Here is a 22,984-nt window from a genome sequence, read left to right as displayed (position 1 = left end):
TATGTGAACGGTAAACTGTAAATATGCAACTTTTCAAGCTTATGTGCCTTCAGAGACTCTGTAAGAACCTTTTGAGCAATCTCAGTTTGTTTTTGATGGACAATTGGGCCACAGGACTATGTGTGGCCAAAACTCTATTTGTACTGTGGTGCCCCCAGGAGTATGGCCGCCACAGTGGCTTTGCCTTCCTCCAGGGGAGGGTAATGTCAGGCTTGGAGGCAATGATGGGTCTCTCTCGCAGTCAATCCATACATGCAACACAGTTCCACTCCAGGCCAGCAGGGGGAACTCTGAACCAGAATTAAGAGGAGGAGTGCTCTCTGAGGGCCAGGAGGAAGGAGCAGTCAGTTAGTCTGCGGAGGGTGAAGTGTGCAGACGTGTAGAAGGAAGCTGGAGGTTGAGCTAGGAAGGAGAGCTCCCTCAGCTTGAGAGCGCACAAACTGGAGCCTGGTCTCCATGGCTGTACGGATACTAACGGTCCTACAGCAGATACCAGAGGAGTAGGAGGCTGTAAATGCCCTACTCCCATCTAAGACTTGAGGCACAACAGCAGCTTGGATAGAGAGCCAGGACTAGAGAAAGAGAAGTCCCCGAGAGAGGCTACTGCTGTCTGCCGTGCAAGTGAGGTTCTTGGGAACATCAGACAGGAGGAAATCTAGAGTAACTAAGTACTGGAGTGCTTCACACCACAAGGCGCTAGGAAGGAGACTGCACAGCCCGTCTGTGAGAGAGAATCCCTGAGCTGCTTCCAGGCTAGCCTGCTCCAATACCATCTGTAATCAGGACCCTGGACTGCAGTTATCAAGTAAAGGTACAGAAATTGCACCCTGCTGTGTCTTGTCTGCTTCCTACCCTTACGGCACTGCTACATCACCATGCCAACCACCGCTACACTGCCCTGGGACATTAGCCCTGCCTGTGGAGGGCTATACCATCACTGCTGCGCCACACCATCTGTCCCAGCGGAGCTGTCTGCAGCGTCGGCTTAACATCTCCCTTGCCAAACACCACAGGTGGCGTCACAAACTATTCCATTCCATCAACTACATCCTCCATTACTTGGGCACCCAGGGCCACGGACCAGGTCACTGCTGCTGTGACACATCCCCCTGACACCGGCCCGGTACCGAGTACCCCACAGCCCTGGGAGGGCGACCCAATTTTGGCGTCACAAACAGGATTACGGAGCCCGGTATCCCCGGGTCCTGTGTGCCATAGACTGTGATTGTGAACTGTGTGTAATTGGCGCCAGTTGCCTCCATTGCCGCGCTGCTTGGTGCGGGCGGGAAGAAAGAGGGGCGGCCTTCGTAGGTGGAGCCTGCCACAGAGCGCGAAGAAGTGAAGTGCCGTGCAGGAAGAGAGGACAGCGCGCGAGAGGAGGAGGAGCTGAGGCCTACAGCCCGGAGCGTCGGGCCTGTGAAGCAGCCGCCGGTGAGCTCACATAACCCCCGGCCCTGGCTAACGTTAACTGGGGGGGAGAAGATGTCCGCGCCAAACGGCGATGCAGCGGCAGGTCCCCATAATGCCGCTATCCATGCCCTACATCCCGGGAGCGGCCTGGCTACCGCAGTACACGGGTGAGTCACACACCCTGGGTGAATTTAAAGAGAGACTGTGCAGTTTGATAAAAGTCTACCCTCTGTCTGAAAGCCAGAAAGTAAATATCCTGATTGGACAGCTAACGGGTGCAGCGCTGAGAGAAGTGAAAGCCTGGCAGGACACCGATAAAGAGACTGTTGCAAAGGTCCTGGCCAAACTGAAGAGCACCTTTGACACCCGCTCTGCAGCTGAAATCAAAATGAGCTTCTTTGGCTGTAAACAGAAGGCGCAGGACAGTATCAGGGATTATGCTCTCAACCTGCAGGAGGCGCTGCGAGCAGTTAAGCAAGTTGATCCTGACAGCGTAAAGGAAGAAGATAAAGTGTTGAAGGAGTAGTTCATTGAAGGACTCCTGTCCAGTACCCACAGAGGACAGTTGCGTATCATCACCTTGCAAAACCCTGATCTGGACTTTGCTGAATTTAAGGACAGGGCTATTCGGGTACTGCAGGAATCCACTGACAGCCGTCCAGCCCCCCATAGGCGCCTAGCGATCACCTACCATCAGGAAGCCCCATCTTTCCATTCCATCCCTGTGGAGGCTGATGCCCAAACTCTGGATAAAGATCCCACTGAGGAGCTGCGTCTTCAGGTCCAGGAGCTGACCAAAGGGATGGCTGCACTTACCGAAACCGTGCAGTCCCTACAAGTGTCCTCCAAAGAAAAGATCCAGCTTGCTTCCAGTCCAGAGGATGTCCCGTGGCTCCAGAGGAGGAGAGTCCCGCCACTTCGAGGAAGAAACAACGATCGCTATGACCAGGATGGACGTCCCATCTGTCGTCGCTGTCACAAGGTAGGTCACCTTGCAAGATATTGTCCTTTAAACGAGCAACCCCTGGGGCAGAGGGCCAACCCCCAGGAGTAGGATCCCCAGGCCCAAGGAACTGGAGAGCCAAGTATGTGGGAGGGAGACCAATCCTTCCTGTGGTGATTGACGGCATCCCCATGAACGCTTTGCTGGACACTGGCTCCCAGGTGACCACTATGCCGTACATTCTGTACAAGAGATATTGGGCTGATTCAGAGCTTACCCGTGGCCCAACTGATGAACTGACAGTAGTTGCTAGTAATGGTCAGTCTTTACCGCAGATAGGATGTAAAGAAATTACTGTCAAAGTGGGACGGGTAGAGCTAAAGTCTCAAGGTTTAGTAGTTGTTGATATTGACCGACGTGAATGTAATCCCATGATGACTCTTTGTACAAATGTAATTGAAAACTGTCTGTCCGAGGTTATTGTCTTGTTGCAACAGGTGGCTGAGACTGCTGGTTCCGGAGAACAACGAGTCCTGCAGAAGGAGATCCGAGCCCTGATGCAAAGGCAACAGGTAGAACTCTCTGGCGGAGAGATTGGCAGCGTCAGAGTGAGTGATGCTTTCCCCATTGCAATACCCACTAGACGTGAAATGTTGGTTTGGTGTCGGGCAGCTATAGGCCTTAGAGGGAGAGATTACCAGGCGTTGGTAGAACCAGTATACTCCGAGAGCAGGCCCACTGTCCTGACAGCCAGAGGGGTGGTTGATGTACGAAAAGGGAGAGTACCTGTATGCCTTTTGAATTGTGGGGAAGAGGAAGCCACAATACCTTGGTACGCCACAGTTGCCAAGCTGCTCACTGTAAATAACAACTCTTTGCAGGCAGCAGAACCCTTGGTCTCATCCGATCAGGTGGAGGACAATGGCTCTGTGAAGCAGCCAGATGAGTGGTGTCAGCAACTGCAGGTGGGAACTGACTCTACACCTTCATACCATACAGAGTGACACAAGAGTATGAGCGGGTATTCAGCACTCACTAGATTTTGGGCAGGCAAAAGGGGTTCAACATCATATCCCCATGGGAGACCATCCACCCATAAAGGAGAAGTACAGACCTATACCCCCAACACAGTACCAGTGTGCTAAGAGTATGTTGAGAGAGATGAAGGAGGCTGGGGTTATCAGAGACAGTTGTAGCCCCTGGGCAGCTCCAATAGTGTTTGTAAAGAAAAAGGATGGTACCATGAGAATGTGTGTTGATTACAGGAAAATTAACAGCATTGCACATACAGATGCCTACCCATTACCTAGAATTGAGGATCATTGGCTGCACTTAAAACTGCTAATTACTTTTCCACCTTGGATCTCACCAGTGGGTATTGGCAGGTTCCCGTGGCAGAGGCAGACAAGGAGAAAACAGCATTTACCACTCCAATGGGTCTCTGTGAGTTCAATTATATGCCATTTGGGCTCTGCACTGCTCCAGGAACATTTCAACGGCTGATGGAGTGCTGCCTGGGACACATGAACTTTGAGACGGTCCTGTTGTGCCTGGATGATGTCATTGTTTTCTCCAAAACCTATGAAGATCATCTGGAGCACCTGACTGAAGTGTTTGAAGCTTTGTCCAATTTTGGCCTGAAGGTGAAGCCCTCCAAGTGCCACCTCCTGAAGCCCAAGGTGCAGTACCTCGGTCATGTGGTCAGTGCAGAAGGTGTGGCACCAGATCCTAATAAGGTCACAGTCATCCGGGACTGTCCGAAGACCAGCAACCTTCATGAAGTACGCCAATTCCTTGGACTGGTAGGCTACTACCGAAGATTCATCAAAGGCTTTACTGAAATAGCCACCCCTATGCAAAATCTTCTGGTGGGACAGTCCAAGAAGACCAAACAGAAAAATTACACCTTTGAATGGACTGAAGAGTTGGAAAGGTCCTTCACCAGATTGAAGATGGCTCTCACAGGAGACGAAGTTCTGGCCTACCCAGATTATGACAAACCCTTTGTGCTGTACACAGATGCCAGCAACGTGGGGCTAGGAGCAGTACTGTCGCAGGTACAGAATGGGAAAGAGAGTGATCTCCTATGCCAGCAGGAAGCTGTGCCCCACTGAAAGGAACCCTGATAATTACAGTTCTTTCAAGCTGGAGTTCCTTGCCATAGTCTGGGCTGTCACCGAAAGGTTCAAACATTACCCAGCCTCTGCCAAGTTCACTATCTTCACGGGCAACAACCCGTTGACGCATCTGGATACTGCAAAACTAGGTGCACTGGAACAGCGATGGATGGCCCGGCTATCGAACTATGAGTTTACCATCAAATACCGGGCAGGGCACAAGAATGCCAATGCTGATGCGCTGTCCAGAATGCCTAACCTACCAGATGCCGGAGAAGACCCTGAGGCTCTTGAAGAGATAGAGCTACCTCCCTTCCACCGGCCACTTGCGGCCCTGCGTGCTCAATGAGTGAGAAACAGATGGTCTGGCTTGAAGGAGGTCACCCTGAACCCATTGCCCCATCATGATTGGGCAGAAATGCAAGATAGTGACCCTGCAGTCCGTCTGGTGAAGGAGCTGCTGACCCGAGCTGACTCAAGTCCAGAGTCGGATGCTCCTGAAGAAACTCAACAGTTGTGGAAGGAGAGAGGCCGGCTGTTCATTTATGAAGGGAAGCTGTGTCGGAGGAGTATCAATGCCCGTACTCATGAGCTGGTCTGGCAGGTGATAGTCCCAAAGAGAGAGGCATCAATGGTCCTGGAAGCATACCACAATGGAGCTGGACACTTCGGATGGAAGAATTTGGAAGTATTGCTCCGAGAGAGGTTCTACTGGGCTGGTATGAGGAAAGCCATTGAGAGGTGGTGCCGGGAGTGTGGACAATGTAACCTGCGCAGAAAGGATCGGGACAGCCAGAGAGCTACTCTACAGCCAATCATCACCAAACAGCCCCTTGAGTTGGTAGCCCTGGACCATGTGAAGCTGGTTCCAAGCCAGTCAGGCTACATCTATGCACTTACCATTGTGGACCACTACTCAAGATTCCTGGTAGTTGTGCCTGTCAAAGATCAAACTGCCAGGACAGCAGCCAGAGCATTCCAACAGAACTCTGTAGACCACATGGGTATCCTGAAAGAGTGCTGACAGATCAAGGTCCAGCTTTCGAGGCAGAAGTGTTCCAAGAATTCTGTAACCTGTATGGTTGTACGAAGATCCGGACAACACCGTACCACCCACAGACCAATGGCATGTGTGAGAAGATGAACCAGGTAGTGATGGATCTCCTGAAGACTTTGCCCTTGGAGGAGAGGAATCTGTGGCCAGAGAAGTTGCCCGATCTGGTGGACCTCTACAACCATATCCCAGTGAACTCCACCAACTGTACCCCAGCCTATTTAATGAGAGCCAGACCTGGTAAGCTGCCTATTGACTTAGACATGGGAGTCCTGACACCTGAAGTGGCGTCCCCTGATGCTGATTGGGACACGGAGAGGCAGCAACAGTACAGAAGAGTTCAAGAATGTGTGGAGAGGAGTTTGGCTCAGGCAAGGCAAAAGCAGGAGAAGCTTTACAATCAAAATGCACCTGCCATTCCTTTGTCGCCGGGGGAGCAAGTCTTGAAAAGGAAGAGAAGATTGCACAAGTTGGATGATCAATGGGAGGCTGAACCTTATACCATTCTACACTCGAACTTTGATAATACTAAAGTATGCCTTGTGAGTAAAGATGGAGGAGAGACCTCAGCAGCGGTATTGAGAGATCATTTGAAGTTGTATCCTGACCAGTTGAAGGAAAGGAAAGAAGAACCAGATAACATCCAACCCATGGTGGAAGAAGAGAAGGTCAGCACAGTGCTTGGAGAATTCCCTGCAAATTGGACTAGAGTGAACGATGCTATAGTGGTGCCAGTGTTGCTGTTTCCCCAATTGGTAGCACAGGAAGATGTGACTCAGGAGAATCAGGAAAATCGGGTAGCAGATGCCACACCAGCAGTGGAGCCAGAGAACCCTTGCCCTGCTAGTGGTGAACCTGTTATGCCCATGGTGAGTCCAAGAGTTACTAGACAATCTAGTGTCCCTGTGTTACACAGAACCCCCAGTAGTGTATCCAGTACATTACCCACTACACCACTCTTACGCAGGTCTACTGCACCACACAAGGCATACTACCAGTTAGATACCGTATATAAAGTAATGTAATTGTTGAAATTGTGTAAATATGTAACTGTTTTTCAAGTTTTGTGCCTACAGGTAACCTGTAAGAGTTTCTTTGGAGTTTTCTTATTTCTTTATGGACACTGAACCACAGGACTTGTGTGTGGTCAAAAACTTTCACCATTTGCCCAGGAATGGACCATGGACATTGATGCTGGACTTATCAACATAGGACCATTTTTGAGCTCTTGGTTTTTGTACATTTTTCCCTTTTTCAAATCTTGTACAAATAATATTGTTCAACTGTTTATATGTTATTCATGTTTTTATGGTTTGTTCAGCCCAGGAGTGCTGACTTGCACTAGGGGGGAATGTGCCACCCCCAGGAGTATGGCCGCCACAGTGGCTTTGCCTTCCTCCAGGGGAGGGTAATGTCAGGCTTGGAGGCAATGATGGGTCTCTCTCTCAGTCAATCCATACATGCAACACAGTTCCACTCCAGGCCAGCAGCGGGAACTCTGAACCAGGATTAAGGGGAGGAGTGCTCTCTGAGGGCCAGGAGGAAGGAGCAGTCAGTTAGTCTGCGGAGGGTGAAGTGTGCAGATGTGTAGAAGGAAGCTGGAGGTTGAGCTAGGAAGGAGAGCTCCCTCAGCTTGAGAGCGCACGAACTGGAGCCTGGTCTCCACGGCAGTACGGATACTAACGGTCCTGCAGCAGATACCAGAGGAGTAGGAGGCTGTAAATGTCCTACTGCCATCTAAGACTTGAGGCACAACAGCAGCTTGGATAGAGAGCCAGGACTAGAGAAAGAGAAGTCCCTGAGAGAGGCTACAGCTGTCTGCCGTGCAAGTGAGGTTCTTGGGAACATCAGACAGGAGGAACTCTAGAATAACTAAGTACTGGAGTGCTTCACACCACAAGGCGCTAGGAAGGAGACTGCACAGCCCGTCTGTGAGAGAGAATCCCTGAGTTGCTTCCAGGCTAGCCTGCTCCAATACTATCTGTAATCAGGAGCCTGGACTGCAGTTATCAAGTAAAGGTACAGAAATTGCACCCCGCTGTGTCTTGTCTGCTTCCTACCCTTACGGCACTGCTACATCACCATGCCAACCACCGCTACACTGCCCTGGGACATTAGCCCTGCCTGTGGAGGGCTATACCATCACTGCTGCACCACACCATCTGTCCCAGCGGAGCTGTCGGCAGCGTCGGCTTAACATCTCCCTTGCCGAACACCACAGGTGGCGTCACAAACTATTCCATTCCATCAACTACATCCCCCATTACTTGGGCGCCCAGGGCCACGGACCGGGTAACTGCTGCTGTGAAACATCCCTTTGACACCGGCCCGGTACTGAGTACCCCACAGCCCTGGGAGGTCGACCCAGTACGTAGTTACCAACTGCTCAGGAAATGGACCATGGACATGAACGCATGGACTAATCGTCACAAGGACTATTTTTGAGCTTTGTTTTTTGTAATTTTTTCATTTTTGAAATCTTATAACAGTTACAATTGTTCATTTGTTAATATGTTTTCATGTTTTTCTCAGTCCAGGAGTACTGAATTTCACTAGGGGGGAATGTGGCGGCGGCAACCCCAGGAGTATGGTCGCCACAGTGGCATTGTCTTCATCCTTGGGAGGGTGATGTCATGCTTGGAAGCAATAAAGGGTCTCTCTATCAGTTAAATACAACACACAGCACAGTTCCCACTCCAGGCCAACAGAGGGAGCTCTGAACCAAACTGGGGGAGGAGCTGCTCTCTGGGGGCCGGGAAGAGGAAGTTAGTTCAGTTCTGTGAGGAGGGCAAAGAGTGTGGATGTGGAAAAGGGGTGCTGGAGGATGGAGGGGAATTCAGGCTCACTTCTGGCTTCCAGCGCATGATCCGGAATTCGGTGTCCGAAGTTGTATGGATGCTGATGGTCCTGCAGCAGAAACCGGAGGAACAGAAGGCTGTAAATGTTCTGTTACCAGCAGTAATGTGTGTGAGCCAGAAGAAATAGAAGGCTACGGCTGCCTGCCATACGAGGGGCGTTCTAAAGAGAGCAAGCAAGAGGACCTTCAGTGTAACTCAGTACTGCAAGTACCTCAGATAAGCGCTAGGAAGGAGACTACACAACCCATCTGCATAGAGAGATTTCTAAGTTGTTTCCAGGCTAATCAACTCCTGTTCCATCTGTGATCTGGATCCTGGACTGCACTGACAAAGCACAGTAAAGGTAAAGGAAACTGCACCCTGTTCTGTCATTGCCTTCTTTCTGCAACTCCTTCAGCACTGCTACATCTCTGTGCCTAACACTGCACTCTCTCCCTCAACACTTATTACTACTGCCTTGGGACTACAGCTCCACCTGTGGGGAGCTTCAACATCATTGCTGCACCACACCATCTGTCACAGAGAAGCTACCCTGCAGCGCTGGTCAAACTGACCAGAAACCACAGGTGGCGTCACGAATCATCTCAATAACTTTATCCCCATCACTCTACCCCTTTTACAATGACTGCCTGAGGCCACGGACCGGGTCACTGCCACTGTGCCACTGTCGGACATGACGAGTCACCAAGCAGTGCGTTCTAGACAACGCATCTGCATTTCTGTGTGCTGTGCCCGCCCTGTGCTCAACGGAAAATTTAAACCCTTGTAATGCTAAGAACCAGCGTGTCACCCGCGCATTGCCTTCTTTTGCCCGGGACATCCACGTTAGGGGCGAATGGTCCGTCACTAGTCTAAACTGGCGACCTAGTAAATAATAGCGCAAGGTGCACAGGGTCCATTTCACAGCCAGGGCCTCCCGCTCAACTACACTGTAGTTCTTTTCTGCTCTCGTAAGCTTTCTGCTTAGATAGGCCACTGGGTGTTCCTCGCCATTTACTTCTTGAGACAAAACCGCGCCGAGGCCCACCCCAGAGGCGTCCGTTTGGACAATAAACTCCCGTTTAAAGTCTGGTGCAACCAACACTGGTTGGTCACAGAGGACTGTTTTCAATCGCTGAAAGGCCTCCTCTGCTTCTGCGTTCCACTTTATTGTGACAGATTTCGACCCCTTAGTAAGATCTGTGAGAGGAGCTGCGATGGTCGCAAAATGTTTGATGAACCGCCTATAATAACCAACGATCCCTAAAAAAGCTCCAACCTGTTTTTTGGTTACCGGTCGTGGCCAATTTTGAATAGCGTCCACTTTATTGGCTTGAGGCTTCACGACGACTCTCCCTATGCTATATCCCAGATAGCGAGCCTCTTCCAATCCCAACATACATTTCTTGGGATTGGCAGCCAACCCAGCTGTTTTTAGGGAGTCTAAGACGGCTTGTACTTTTGACAAATGCGTGTCCCAGTCATCGCTAAAGATAATGATGTCGTCCAAGTGCACGGATGCATACTGGCCATGGGGTTTTAGGACAATATCCATTAGACGTTGGAAGGTGGCTGCGGCACCATGCAACCCAAATGGCATATCCCGGTACTGGAATAATCCCTGGGGCGTAACAAAGGCAGTTTTCTCTTTGGCTGATTCCGTGAGGGGAATCTGCCAATAACCTTTTGTTAAGTCAATAGTGGATATGTACCTGGCCGAACCCAGTCTCTCTGTCAGTTCATCGACTCTTGGCATCGGGTAGGCATCGAATTTCGATACTTCATTTACTTTCAGGGCAATGGCTTGACTCCGAGCCTCCGGAATTCGATATGGTTTTAGCCGTACCCGCGCCTGTGGATCAGTAACAATGTCATGTTTAATTAGGGGAGTCCGGCCAGGAAGTTCCGAGAAAACATCTGCGTTCCTCTGTATGAACTCCCTGGTCTCTCGTTTTTGGCTTTCGGATAGCATGTCTGCAATACCCACTTCTGGTGGAGCTACCTGGGGGTCCTTTACCTTAGAAGGTGGTGCCCCTCGAGGCCCATCCTCAAGGGCAGCTCCTGCCACCAGACTCTCCCTGTCCCGCCAGGCCTTAAGCAAGTTTATGTGGTATATTTGTTCGGGCTTTCTCTTGTCTGGTTGGTGTATCTTATAATTTACTTCACCTATTCGTTCCAGCACTTCGTATGGTCCCTGCCATTTCGCAAGAAATTTATTTTCTACGGTAGGCACCAATACCAACACCCTGTCTCCGGGTTGAAAGACTCGTGTTTTTGCCGCTCGGTTGTATACCGTGCTTTGGGCATGTTGTGCGCGCTCTAAACACTCTTTAACTATTGGCATAACTGATGCAATTCGGTCCTGCATAAGTGTTATGTGTTCAATTACACTGCGATAAGGAGTCACCTCTTGTTCCCAAGTCTCCTTGGCAATATCTAACAGGCCTCTAGGACACCGCCCATAAACCAACTCAAAAGGTGAAAAGCCTGTGGAGGATTGGGGTACCTCACGTATAGCGAACAGGAGGTATGGTAGTAGGGCATCCCAATCTCTCCCGTCCTTATCCACCACCCTTTTCAACATTCCCTTTAAGGTTTTGTTAAAGCGCTCCACCAAACCGTCAGTCTGAGGGTGATATCCTGAGGTACGCAAATGGGAGATTTTTAGTAGTTTACATAAATCCTTAAGTATACGAGACATAAAGGGGGTCCCTTGATCCGTAAGTATCTCTTTCGGAATGCCGGTGCAGGAAAACATATTAACCAGCTCATTTGAAATTGATTTCGCATTGGCATTCCGCAAGGGCACTGCTTCGGGATAACGCATGGCGTAATCCAATACTACCAAAATGTACTGATGACCCCTGGCAGATTTAACTAATGGATCGACTATATGCATTGCTATCCTCTCGAAGGGCACCTCTATTATTGGTAAGGGCACTAAGGGGCTTCTAAAATGTGACATAGGTGCGGTCAATTGACACGTAGGACATGACCGACAGTACTGGGTCACGTCTCCCACTAGACCCAGCCAAAAGAAACGTTGCAGAATACGGTGTTTTGTCTTTTCTACTGCCAGGTGTCCTCCCAAGGGATGTTTATGTGCTAACTCCAAAACTACCTGGCGAAAGGACTTAGGTACCACTAGTTGTTCTACCACCACCCCTCGCACCTTGTCTATGTGATACAACATATCCTGCTGCACCGCCACATGTGGGAACTCGTTTTGAGCCCCTGGGTACAATGGTCTTCCCTCGGAGACCTTTATGTTTTCCCACGCCCTTGCTAGAGTAGGATCCTGGTGCTGAGCGGTCCTGAACTTACCACGGGCCACCTCAAGATCAGGCATTTCTAAAACATCTTCCAGCTGGTCTGCCTCGCCTGCATACACAGCCAGAGGAGAGTCCACAGATTCTAGTACTTCCTCTGAGATGGGTTCTCCGTCGTCTTGCTGCAATGGTTCAGGGGCTAGCTCCGGAGTACCGTCTTCAACTAGAGGGTTCACGCCACTTTTGAAGTTCCATAAGTCCCAAAATAAGGGAAAGTCTCTCCCCAGGATTACAGTGTTCCATAGACTTTATGACTGCCGCCTGATGTCTTTGGTCCCTACTGGCGTGGCAAGAGTAACCCAGGCAGTGGGGTAGTTCTTAGTATCCCCATGGATGCAACTAATGCCCATGGTTAAGTTCGTTAGGGCGCTAGAGTCCACCAAACTGGCATGTACCAAAGTTACTTGACTGCCAGAATCCAAGACGGCATTCACACTATAACCGTCAACCTCGACGTGGCACACGTGTTGTTCATTTCCCGTGAGGGTCTCCGCCACACACACTGACTGCACATATAACGAAAGACGCCTCATAGCGTTACAGTCCATTGGCTCTGTAGTCATTGGGCAGTTAGCTGCTACATGGCCAAGCCCACGACATCGCCAACATTGTATAGGCCCTTGTCTCCTCGATGGAGATCCCAGACGAGGTCTGCTGCTTTGATGTGAGCCCGTACGACCTCCATAGTCCTTTGTAGGTCTGCTACCCTTCATTGTGACGTTCTCTTCTTTTGAAGATGAAGTAGGTTTCGCAGGACTCTCCAGCCATTTCTTGGGAAGCCAGTGGGGTGCTAACGTCCCTTGGAGTAGGCTTACAGAAGCATTGTAGCGTTCGACCATATTCACCAACTGGTCAGTGGTAGTTGGGTCACCCTGTCCAACCCACCTCTGGATCTTAGCGGGTAAGGACCGCAGGTACTTGTCTAGAACAACACGCTCCACCATCTGTGCGGACGTCAAAGCCTCTGGTTGCAGCCATTTTTTTACTAGATGGATGAGATCATGCATTTGTGAGCGGGCTGGCTGATGCTCCACAAAATTCCATAAATGCACCCTCTGTGCGCGTACAAACGTGTTTACTCCCAGCCTTGCCAGGATTTCACCTTTGAGTTTGATATAGTCCACAGCATCCGCTCCACTCAGATTGTAATAGGCCTTTTGTGGATCTCCGCTCAGAAATGGAGCAACTACCTCAGCCCATCTGTCCAGCGGTAAGTGTTCATGTTCTGCAATACGTTCGAACACGGTGAGGTATGCTTCCACATCATCGTCTGCGGTCATTTTAAGCAAAGTCTTCTGTACAGCTTTCTGCGCACTAGCAGCGCTTTGTGCACGGTCTCCCTCATCTCGGGGTTGCCGAACCAAGGCCTGTTTTATTGCCTCCAACTGCTCTTACTGCATCTGGTGTTGCTGCTCCAGAGCCTTCTGGAAGCAAGTATTAGTCTGCTGTTGTTGCACATTTGCTTGCAATAACTGCTTCACTAGTTCCTCCATATTACTGGACTCTTGGCTCTTCAAAAGCGCAGAAGCTTTCAGCCAGGACATACTGTTATGAATGAGTCACCATAGGAGGCAAAACCAGAAATACTAGCTAAGTCCAGAAAACCAGAGCAGTTGGCAGCTATCGGATTGCAGACCCCTGATCCTATCACAACAACTAACAGTAGCCGTGGGGGGTTCCTACGATGCCCTAGACCCCTCGATCACAGCCGGAGAATTAAATAAGCCTAAAGAAAGAAAGGGGAAATCTAAACTGCCCCAGAGCAGACCCCAAAGCAATAGGCAGCCCCCAACATATAATGACGGTGAAGCAAGATGAAAACACTAACACAGACAGAAAGATAGACTGAGCAAAGACGGGGCCCAAACTACCTAGATAGGAAAGGACAGGAAGGCTGCTGTCTGCAATCCGTGAAAAACCCTATGAAAATAAGAGCCAACAGACTGACAGTGAAAAATGCCCTGAAGACGCTAGGCTTCAAAAAAGCTATGTCAGTACTCAGGAATATTCTGAAGACAGAGCTACCGGCAAAAGGAGATTCAGCTCATCCCAGCAGGGAATGGCAGAATCCAGAAAAGCAAGGAAAACAAAAACAAAACATAAATGCAAACAGGCGAAGCAGAAAACTTAGCTTTAGGGAAGCAGGAATCAGACTGGTGTCCTAGAAGTCCACAGAGAAATCACCCGCAGGGCAGAAGGGCGTCGGCAGCCTTATATCCAGTCAGTGACTCCACTCAGCCAGTCATCCTCATTAGGCTCAGGTGCCTGATAATCAGGCTCATTACCTTCCTTTACCAGAATAGGAAGTTCACCAGACCTCAGTGACGAAGGGGAAAATGAACTCACAACAACACACACAGCGTTTTCTCTGCAGTCACAGTCCAGCAGCCACAAGTGCCCGCATTCAAAACACCATTTGTGGGGAATAGATAGCTCAGCTGGGATCTTTGCTTTGGCACAAGCGTGTGGCTATGAAGTCACTTCAGCAGACTAGCAAGTTCCACATGAATATGGACACGGCATATTTATTGTGCACACTTGTTATTCAATGTTACACATGCCAAACATGAAATAAAACATCTAAGGCCGTCTGGCCACTAACTAACAATAGCAGGCTAACTACAAAATAAACCTATATAACAGCAAACAAGTCCATGTAATCTTACTGTGTCAGCTCCCAGCTCAGCAGACGAGATAGACTGAGAGATCCCAGCTCCTCCTGATTATATCAGCTGGGCCAGTCAGGAAACCAAAACCTGGATTGAATAAATGGAGGGGAACTACCAGTCCTTTCCATGCTGATCACTAAGGAAACCAGGACTGGATTACAGTGAAATAAACTGGCTTCATCACCAGTACAGGGAGACATATGAAATGAAACAGGGAGAAATATACCTGTTTTCTAGTACCTCTCCCCTTGGCACCTCACAAATGGAAGAAAAATGGTTAACGCGACAGTCTGTTACTTAATCGGCACTTGTAGTCTTCTCTGGTCCTCATCCACATATAGTTCGATGGGAGTTGGAGTACCAACAACAATCAGTGCAGTGTCCTCAAATGAAATCCAACAAATCACGGTGCAGCTTCTGGCGGTAATAGGTGGTCATTGGTTTTGCCCACTGAGCCCATAGTCTTTAAACCTGTGCAACAGAAGTAAGGAGCGCTGCAGGAGTCTCTGTACGACACATGTACTGCTGCGCGTCTATCAGCAATGGGGAACGCACCTCAGGGTCCTGCATCTGCTAGTCTGTGCGAGCACTGCACTCTGCTTAGCTGGGCGCGCAGCGCTCTGTACACTCACTGACTTACTGGAGAGTTTGCGTAAGCTCTGCTGGTGCACGACTCCGCGGTGTTTCTCACGCTGCAGAGCGTGTCGCACATATGCTCTCGCTTCTGGCGGGAAAACTCTTTTTCCCGAGCTTCCTGCTCACTGCCTGGCCTAGCCACGCCATCTCTCCTTAGCTCATGGGACCAGGCCAGTTCCCCATTCTTTCCCCCCGGCAACATGGGACGCAGCCTTGACAGTTCCGGACCTGGCATGATGCAAGCACCCGCGGCCCGGTCTTCCTCCTTACACTATTGCGCAGGAGTCGCCATCTTGCTAGAGAAGAAAAAAAATTTCCACCTCCAAGATGTTGCTGTTCGTGCCTGCGCAATAGCAATTTTCAGAGATCTCCAAGGGCTGGTACTGCACAGGAACGGGCGGCGCCATCGTGAAGGAGGAAATTTTTAATCTTCTCTAGCAAGACAGCGCCGCCGGCGCATGCACAATATCAGCTATTGGGCCACAGCTATATACACTGATAGCTGCTACTGCACAGGCGCGATGGGCGCCATTTTAAAATTGATTTTTTTTTATCTGAATAATATCAACCACATTTATTATTGGGACATTAAACATGCAAAGTACAGGTACTCATTACGCAAACTACAGGGCAGGTCAGTGAGGGATCAGTGGTCTGTCAGCAGTCTGCATTATGAATACCTAAGCAAAGCGTCACATGAAGACCCCCCACAGGCCGCCCCTGGCACGTGAATATCATTAACTCAAAACTGAAAATAAAGATTAAAAAACAACCACAAGATGGATTTCATCACCCAAGGTATCATTTTAATCAGTATAAGGGCACCGACCTGACACTGTCTGTATGTTAAATATGAAAAAGGTAAAGCCAGCTCACCGATAATCACCGCAGGTGCTCGGAACTCCATGCAGACAAACGTGGAGATCATAGAAGAAAACATATGGTTCCAACTCCTTAAAAAACAATCTTCTTTATTGGATCATATTAAAATATAGATCTAGTAACATGCTCTCCGTCAAAGTGCCATAACACGGAAAGAGGCAACGCATTTCGATCAGGACGAGCTTTGTAAAAAAAAAAAAAAAGACAAAGATCGTCCTGATCGAAACACGTTGCCTCTTTGGTGTTATGACACTTTGACGGAGAACATGTTACCACATCTATATTTTAATATGGTCCAATAAAGAAGTTTGCTTTTTAAGGAGCTGGAACCATATATTTTCTTCTACTGTCTGTATGTTACTGTACACAATCCTGCTGACAGGTTCCCTTTAAGTCATATTTATGCAGAAATAGAGAAAATTCTGAAAGGTTCACAAACTTTCAAGTACCACTGTATATATTTAGAAGCACGCAGCTACGCTCATTTTGTTTCATGCTAGAGAGGCTGGAGCCATGATGATCACATGATTGCTGAGAGAAATATGGGGAAAACAAAGATGTATGTTTATTAGCTGAAGTTAATAAATATGCAAAGTTTTGTACTTAGCATGTCCACCGTGTAACAAAAAAATGTAAAATGAATTTAACTTACGAATATTTTCTGTGTTTTCTCTTACAATGTCCGTTTTTAGGAGATTATCAGCTAACACAAAGGCTCCTTCTTCAACTGTGTCAAGAAGCATTGTGGCTGCTCGCACTTGTTCTTTTTCAGTTAGGTCTTGCCATGCATCCTTAGCTTGTGGTTGTAGAAGATTGTTAACAGTCTCAACCATTGCCTATAAAACAAAACAAAAATCAGCATCAGAAGTTCATATGGGTTGTGATAAAACACTCCGGGATCACCTTTGCTGGGGTCAAAGGCCAAGTGGGTTTAGCATGAAACTCAGGTGCACAGCCGGGATTCGGTCATAACTGATGCTGGGTCAGGTTTATTTCAGGTGAAAGCAAGACATACAAAAAATAAAACATAAAACAAATCCTTGCCTGTCCGGCACCAACTAAACAGGGTCCGTACTAACTACCAACTGGAGGGCTTCTCCCAGCCAGCCAAACCAGCGTTACTGTAAGCACAGCTTTCACTCATAAGTGTTGCTCACACAGACATGCTCTCTGTGGTCCCCAGGCTGACCAACTAACACACCACGTGGCATCCTTTTATATCCGCTTCCCCATTACTCATTAGTCACCAGGTGAGACACTGACCAGACTAGGCCACATAGGAAAGGTATCTGGGTGAGATATTCCTGCCCTTATCCACTATTCCCCCATGATTCTCACATATCCTCCCCCTCTGCTTAAACCACTCCGGTCGAGCAATGACATCCGCCAAACAGTGCACTTGGGACAGGGCATCCGCATTCCCCATCTGTACCCACGGGCGGTGCTCCACCGTAAAAGTGTAGGCCTGCAGGGCAAGGAACCACCGGTTCACTCGGCTATTCCGTTCCTTGTGTAAGTGCATCCACTTGAGAGCCTGAACTTTCTGCCCACCAGGTAATATTTGAGGGACTCTATAGCCCACTTAATGGCTAGGCAATCTTTTTCCACTACCGCATACTTTTGCTCATGTTTATTTAGCTTCCTGCTGAGATAGAGGACCGGGTGCTCCACTCCGTCCCTCTCTTGTGACAGTACGGCCCTGATACCGGTCTCCGAGGCATCAGTTTGTACCACAAACTCGCTGCGGAAATCCAGAGTCACCAGTACGGGCTGAGAGCAAAGTGCCCATTTTAGGCTATGGAAGGCTCCTTCAGCCGCTAAGTTCCATTTAACTATGACGGAATCTTTCCCTTTGGTAAGATCCGTCAGGGGGGTAGCAATGGCTGCAAAATTGGGAATGAACCAGCGATAATAGCCGGCGATCCCCAGAAAGGCTTGCACCTGCTTCTTGTTAACTGGTTGCGGCCAGTCCTGAACCGCTTGAAGTTTATCGACCTGGGGTTTAACCATACCCCTCCCAATTACATAACCCAAATACCGGTCTTCTTCTAGCCCGATGTGACATTTCTTGGGATTCGCAGTTAGACCTGCCTCCCCCAGGTCCTCAATTACAGCTTGCACTTTCCCGAGGTGAGTCTCCCAGTCCAAGCTGTAAATGACAATGTCATCCAAATAGGCAGAAGCGTACTGCCTGTGTGGCCTCAGGACTCGATTCATCAGTCTCTGGAACGTCGCCGGCGCTCTGTGCAGTCCAAATGGCATATACACATACTGAAATAACCCTTCTGGTGTAGCAAATGCCGTCTTCTCCCTGGCCGCCTCCGCCAGAGGGATCTGCCAAAATCCCTTTGTTAAATCTAGGGTCGTAATATACCGGGCTTTCCCTAACCGATCTAGTAACTTGTCGACCCGGGGCATAGGGTAGGCATCAAATTTTGAGACCTCATTCAGTTTCCTGAAATCATTGCAAAACCTGATGGTGCCGTCCAGTTTAGGAATTAACACAATCGGGCTGGACTGTGCAACTCATCAATGACCCCTAACTCTAACATTGCCTTGACTTCTCGGGAGACGGCCTCACGGCGCACTTCCGGGATTCTGTAGGGTTTCACATGGACAGTGATCCCAGGTTCCGTTATGATGTCATGTTTCATTAGCATAGTCTGCCCGGGTTTTTCTGAGAAAAACTTTTGGTTGTGATGTAAAAACTGCCTGACCTCAGTCTTTTGCCGCTCCGAGAGGGTCTCTTTAATCCGTACCGCCGGTACGGTATGCGAGCAGAAGGGTCGGGCCAAATCCGCTCATAAGGCCGACCGATTTTTCCAGGGTTTTATCAGATTCACATAATAAATCTGTTCAAGTTTCCCTTTACCTGCCTGATACACTTTGTAGTTTACTTCACCAACTTTTTCCTTAATCTCAAAGGGGCCCTGCCACTTTGCCAGGAACTTACTGTCGGCCGTGGGGACCAGGATCAACACCCTATCTCCGGGTGCAAACGTACGGATCTTGGCGCCCCTGTCATAGATTCTTTTCTGGGCTCCCTGAGCCTGCATCATGTGCTCTTTGACGATGGGCATAATGACCGCAATACGGTCCTGCATTTGTGTTACATGGTTACATGGTCTATCACCGTTTTAAACAGAGTGACCTGACCCTCCCAGGTTTCTTTTGCAACGTCTAACAGTCCGCGGGGTCGTCGGGCATACAATAACTCGAAAGGCGAGAACCCGGCGGAAGACTGGGGCACTTCCCTGATGGCAAAAAGCAAATATGGAAGTACATAGTCCCAGTTTTTCCCATCCTTGTCTATCGCCTTTCTCAGCATCTGCTTCAAAGTTTTATTAAACCATTCAACCAACCCGTCTGTTTGAGGGTGATATACGGACGTGCGTAACGGTTCAATTTGTAGCAACCTGCAGAGCTCCCTCATTACCCTTGACATAAAGGGAGTCGCCTGGTTGGTAATTATCTGTTTTGGAATACTGACCCGACTAAACACATGCACCAGTTCCTTGTCAATCGTCTTGGTGGCCATGTTACGCAAAGGGATGGCTTCCGGGTAACGAGTGGCATAATCCACGATTACCAGGATATGTTGGTACCCATGTGCAGACCGTGGAAGGGGCCCCACTAAATCCATCCTAATCCTCTCAAACGGGACTTCAATAATAGGCAGGGGTACCATAGGGCTACAGAACCGGGGTTTAGGCGCAGAGGCTTAGCAGTCAGGACAAGACTCACAATATACACGAACATCATGATGCATGCCTGACCAAACAAAACAGTGTAAGATCCTTTCGGTGGTTTTCTGGACTCCCAAGTGACCTCCCATCACATGTCCGTGAGCCAGGTCCAGCACTTTACGCCGGTAGGGTTTTGGCACGACTAATCGTTGCACCGTGTCTTCCCCCTTTTTCTCTATCTGATATAACAAATCATTCTCCAGGACCATGTAAGGATATGCGAGCCTAGTGCCAGGTTCTACGGGTACCCCATGTATCACTTTTACATTTGTCCTAGCCTGAGAAAGGGTAGGATCCTTTATTTGCTCGCTTTGGAAGTCATCTTTCTGGACTTCCAAATCCGGCAAACGGGGAGGTGGACGGCTTCCTGCCCCCTCCTCCTCCCTGGTCTCCTGCATATCTCCCGCCATGAACGAAAACGGGAACTGAACGTCATTTCCAGTAGACTCGTCGCTAGAGTCTTCCTGGGTAACCTCCTCCAGGGGTTCGGGACCCACCCGCGCCATGGGAGCGGAATCACGTACACTGTTACCCTGGGCCATCACTTGATTCTCCCATAATTGCCAGAAGTGAGGGAAATCCCGGCCCAAGATCACATCATGCAACAATGCAGGGACGAGTCCCACTTTATGTTGCACCGTCCCATAGGAAGTAGAAATGCATATGACCGCGGTGAGGTATGAACAGATGTCTCCATGCACACATGTTACAGAAAATCTGTCTGAGGGTCCAGTCGGGGCTGACACCAGACTGGCCTTCACCAGAGTCACCACACTTCCCGAGTCCACCAATGCCACCACCTTTTCCCCATCCACCGATACATCACACAGGTGTTTTTCCACCTTTCTTTGACCGGCATTCACACTCACTATCTGGGCAACCATAGACATGCATTTTTTAGAGTCTGTGACGTCGCACTGCATGGGTTCAGGAGTGACCGGACAGTTCGCAGCGATGTGGCCCATCTCTTGGCCTAACGGGCCCCTTGCCTAGACCAAAGTTTGTTACTCTTGGCCTCACCGTGCGAGCAGTCCCGTTTTCCTCCCCCACTGTCTTAGGGATTTTTCCTTCTCCCCTACTCCCGGGAACAGTCTTACCGGTTCCACATGGAGATGATGAAGACGGAGGTGGGGTAGCGTCGTATCTTGAGTCCTTCCGCCACGGAGTAACGCTCAACCATATCCACCAGTTGATCTGCCGTCGTAGGATTTCCATGGCTTACCCACTTCCTCAGGGCCGTCGGTAGAGCTCTCAGGTACTTGTCCAGGACGACTCTCTGGATGATCTCTGGCGCCGTCAGCACCTTAGGTTGTAGCCACTTCGTCAGGTGAATCAGGTCAAATATCTGTGACCGCGGTGGTTTATCCGGCTGATAAGTCCATTGATGCACTCTTTGTGCACGGACAGCGGTCGTCACCCCCAGCCGGGCCAAGATCTCGGCTTTCAGTTTGTCAAAGTCCTGCGCGGCTTCAGGTTCTAAGTGATAATAAGCCTTTTGGGCCTCACCGGAAAGAAACGGGGCAATCAGGCTGGCCCAGCATTTTTCCCGCACCGCCGTCCATTCAAACGTGGTCAGGTATGCCTTGACGTCATCTTCGGTCGTCGTCTTCTGCCAGTACCGACTCACGTGAATCACTCTCGACTCGGCTTCTGGGTTAACCTCAGGTAAGGTCGCCAGGCGCTGCGCCACCTGCTGGAGAAGTGAACGATCTGTAGTTGTCATGTCCACCAACTCCTTCAGCTGGGCCATCATCACCCGATTAGCTTCTTGCTGGATGGCGGTGGACTGTACCAGTGCTTTCACCACGTCCTCCATGTTCATGCTCTCAACCAATTTGTGATAAAACACTCTGGGATCACCTTTGCTGGGGTCAAAGGCCACGTGGGTTTAGCATGAAACTCAGGTGCACAGCCGGGATTCGGTCATAACTGACGCTGGGTCAGGTTTATTTCAGGTGAAAGCAAGACATACAAAAAATAAAACATAAAACAAATCCTTGCCTGTCCGGCACCAACTAAACAGGGTCCGTACTAACTACCAACTGGAGGGCTTCTCCCAGCCAGCCAAACCAGCGTTACTGTAAGCACAGCTTTCACTCACAAGTGTTGCTCACACAGACATGCTCTCTGTGTTCCCCAGGCTGACCAACTAACACACCACGTGGCATCCTTTTATATCCGCTTCCCATTACTCATTAGTCACCAGGTGAGACACTGACCAGACTATGCCACATAGGAAAGGTATCTGGGCGAGATATACCTGCCCTCATCCACTATTCCCCCATGATTCTCACAGAGTTTTTGTAAGAACTTTTTTCCAACTCTCATTGCGCATTGTGAGACTATACAAAATCACCCCACCCAACCTGACAAGGCCCTATTCTTTCCTGATGAGGAGCACGATCACTGAAACTGCACTTTCTACAGATGGAAGTCTGAGATAAGAATGATAATTTATATAATGATTAAAACCTCTTAAAAGGTCAGACACTGACACAGTAACATGGAGAAATATTATATATATATATATATATATATATATATATATATATATATATATATATATATATACACACACACAGTATATAGCTCTGGCAAAAATTAAGAGACCACTGCAACATTTTCAGTTTGTCTGATTTTTCTCTTTAAAGGTATATTTTTGAGAAAAATGCAAATTGCCCTTTTATTCTATAAACTACTGACATTTCTTCGAATCTCCAGGCACTAGATTATATATTTATTTTCAGAAAATGAGAAATGGTCATAATAAAATGCAGTGCTTGCAGACCTCAAATAATGCTAAGAAAACAAGTTCATAATCATTTAGAAACAACAATACTAATGTTTTAACTCAGGAATAGTTCAGAAATCAATATTTTGTGGAATAACCATGATTTTTAATCACAGTTTTCATGCATCTTGGCATTCTTTCCACCAGTCTTTCATGCTGATTTTGGGTGACCTTATGCCACTCCTGGTACAAAAATGTAAGCAGTTCTTCTTTGGTTGATGTCTTGTGACTACCTATCTTCCTCTTGATTGCATTCCAGAGGTTTTCAATGGGGTTCAGGTCTGGAGATTGGGCTGGCTATGACAGGGATTTGACGTTGTGGTCCTTCATTCACACATTGATTGACCTACAGTAGGTGTGTGGCATGGCGCATTGTCCTGCAGGAAAAAACAGTCCTCAGAGTTGGGGAACATTGCCTGAGCAGAAGGAATCAACTGTTTTTCCAGGATAACATTGTATGCGGCTTGAGTCCTTCACAAAGATTAACCTGCCCAATTCCAGCCTTGCTGAAGCATCCCCAGATCATCACCGGTCCTCCACTAAATTTCACAGTGGGTGCAAGACACTGTG

At 48.9% G+C, this 22,984-nt stretch overlaps 1 protein-coding gene across 19 annotated transcripts in view; it reads right to left on the bottom strand.

Annotated features, from left to right (window-relative positions):
• The window catches only part of ADGRL3 (adhesion G protein-coupled receptor L3), a 948,965-nt gene that overhangs the window by 388,943 nt on the left and 537,038 nt on the right, over window positions 1-22,984 (bottom strand). For all 19 annotated transcript variants that reach the window (XR_012220302.1, XR_012220289.1, XR_012220304.1 and 16 more), the window contains exon 12: window positions 16,530-16,713. Coding sequence is in view for 15 of the 19 variants with exons in the window: in XM_073545473.1 (XP_073401574.1) it covers window positions 16,530-16,713 (184 nt within the window). In the remaining 4 variants the exon portion in view is untranslated. The remainder of the gene's footprint in view (window positions 1-16,529; window positions 16,714-22,984) is intronic.

Source organism: Dendrobates tinctorius, unplaced genomic scaffold, assembly GCF_039654945.1.
Source record: "Dendrobates tinctorius isolate UK_male_01 unplaced genomic scaffold, ASM3965494v1 ptg000011l, whole genome shotgun sequence".
Taxonomy (NCBI): Eukaryota; Metazoa; Chordata; class Amphibia; order Anura; family Dendrobatidae; genus Dendrobates; species Dendrobates tinctorius.
Note: the sequence above shows the minus strand (reverse complement) of the source record. Positions and strands in the feature narration are given on the sequence as shown.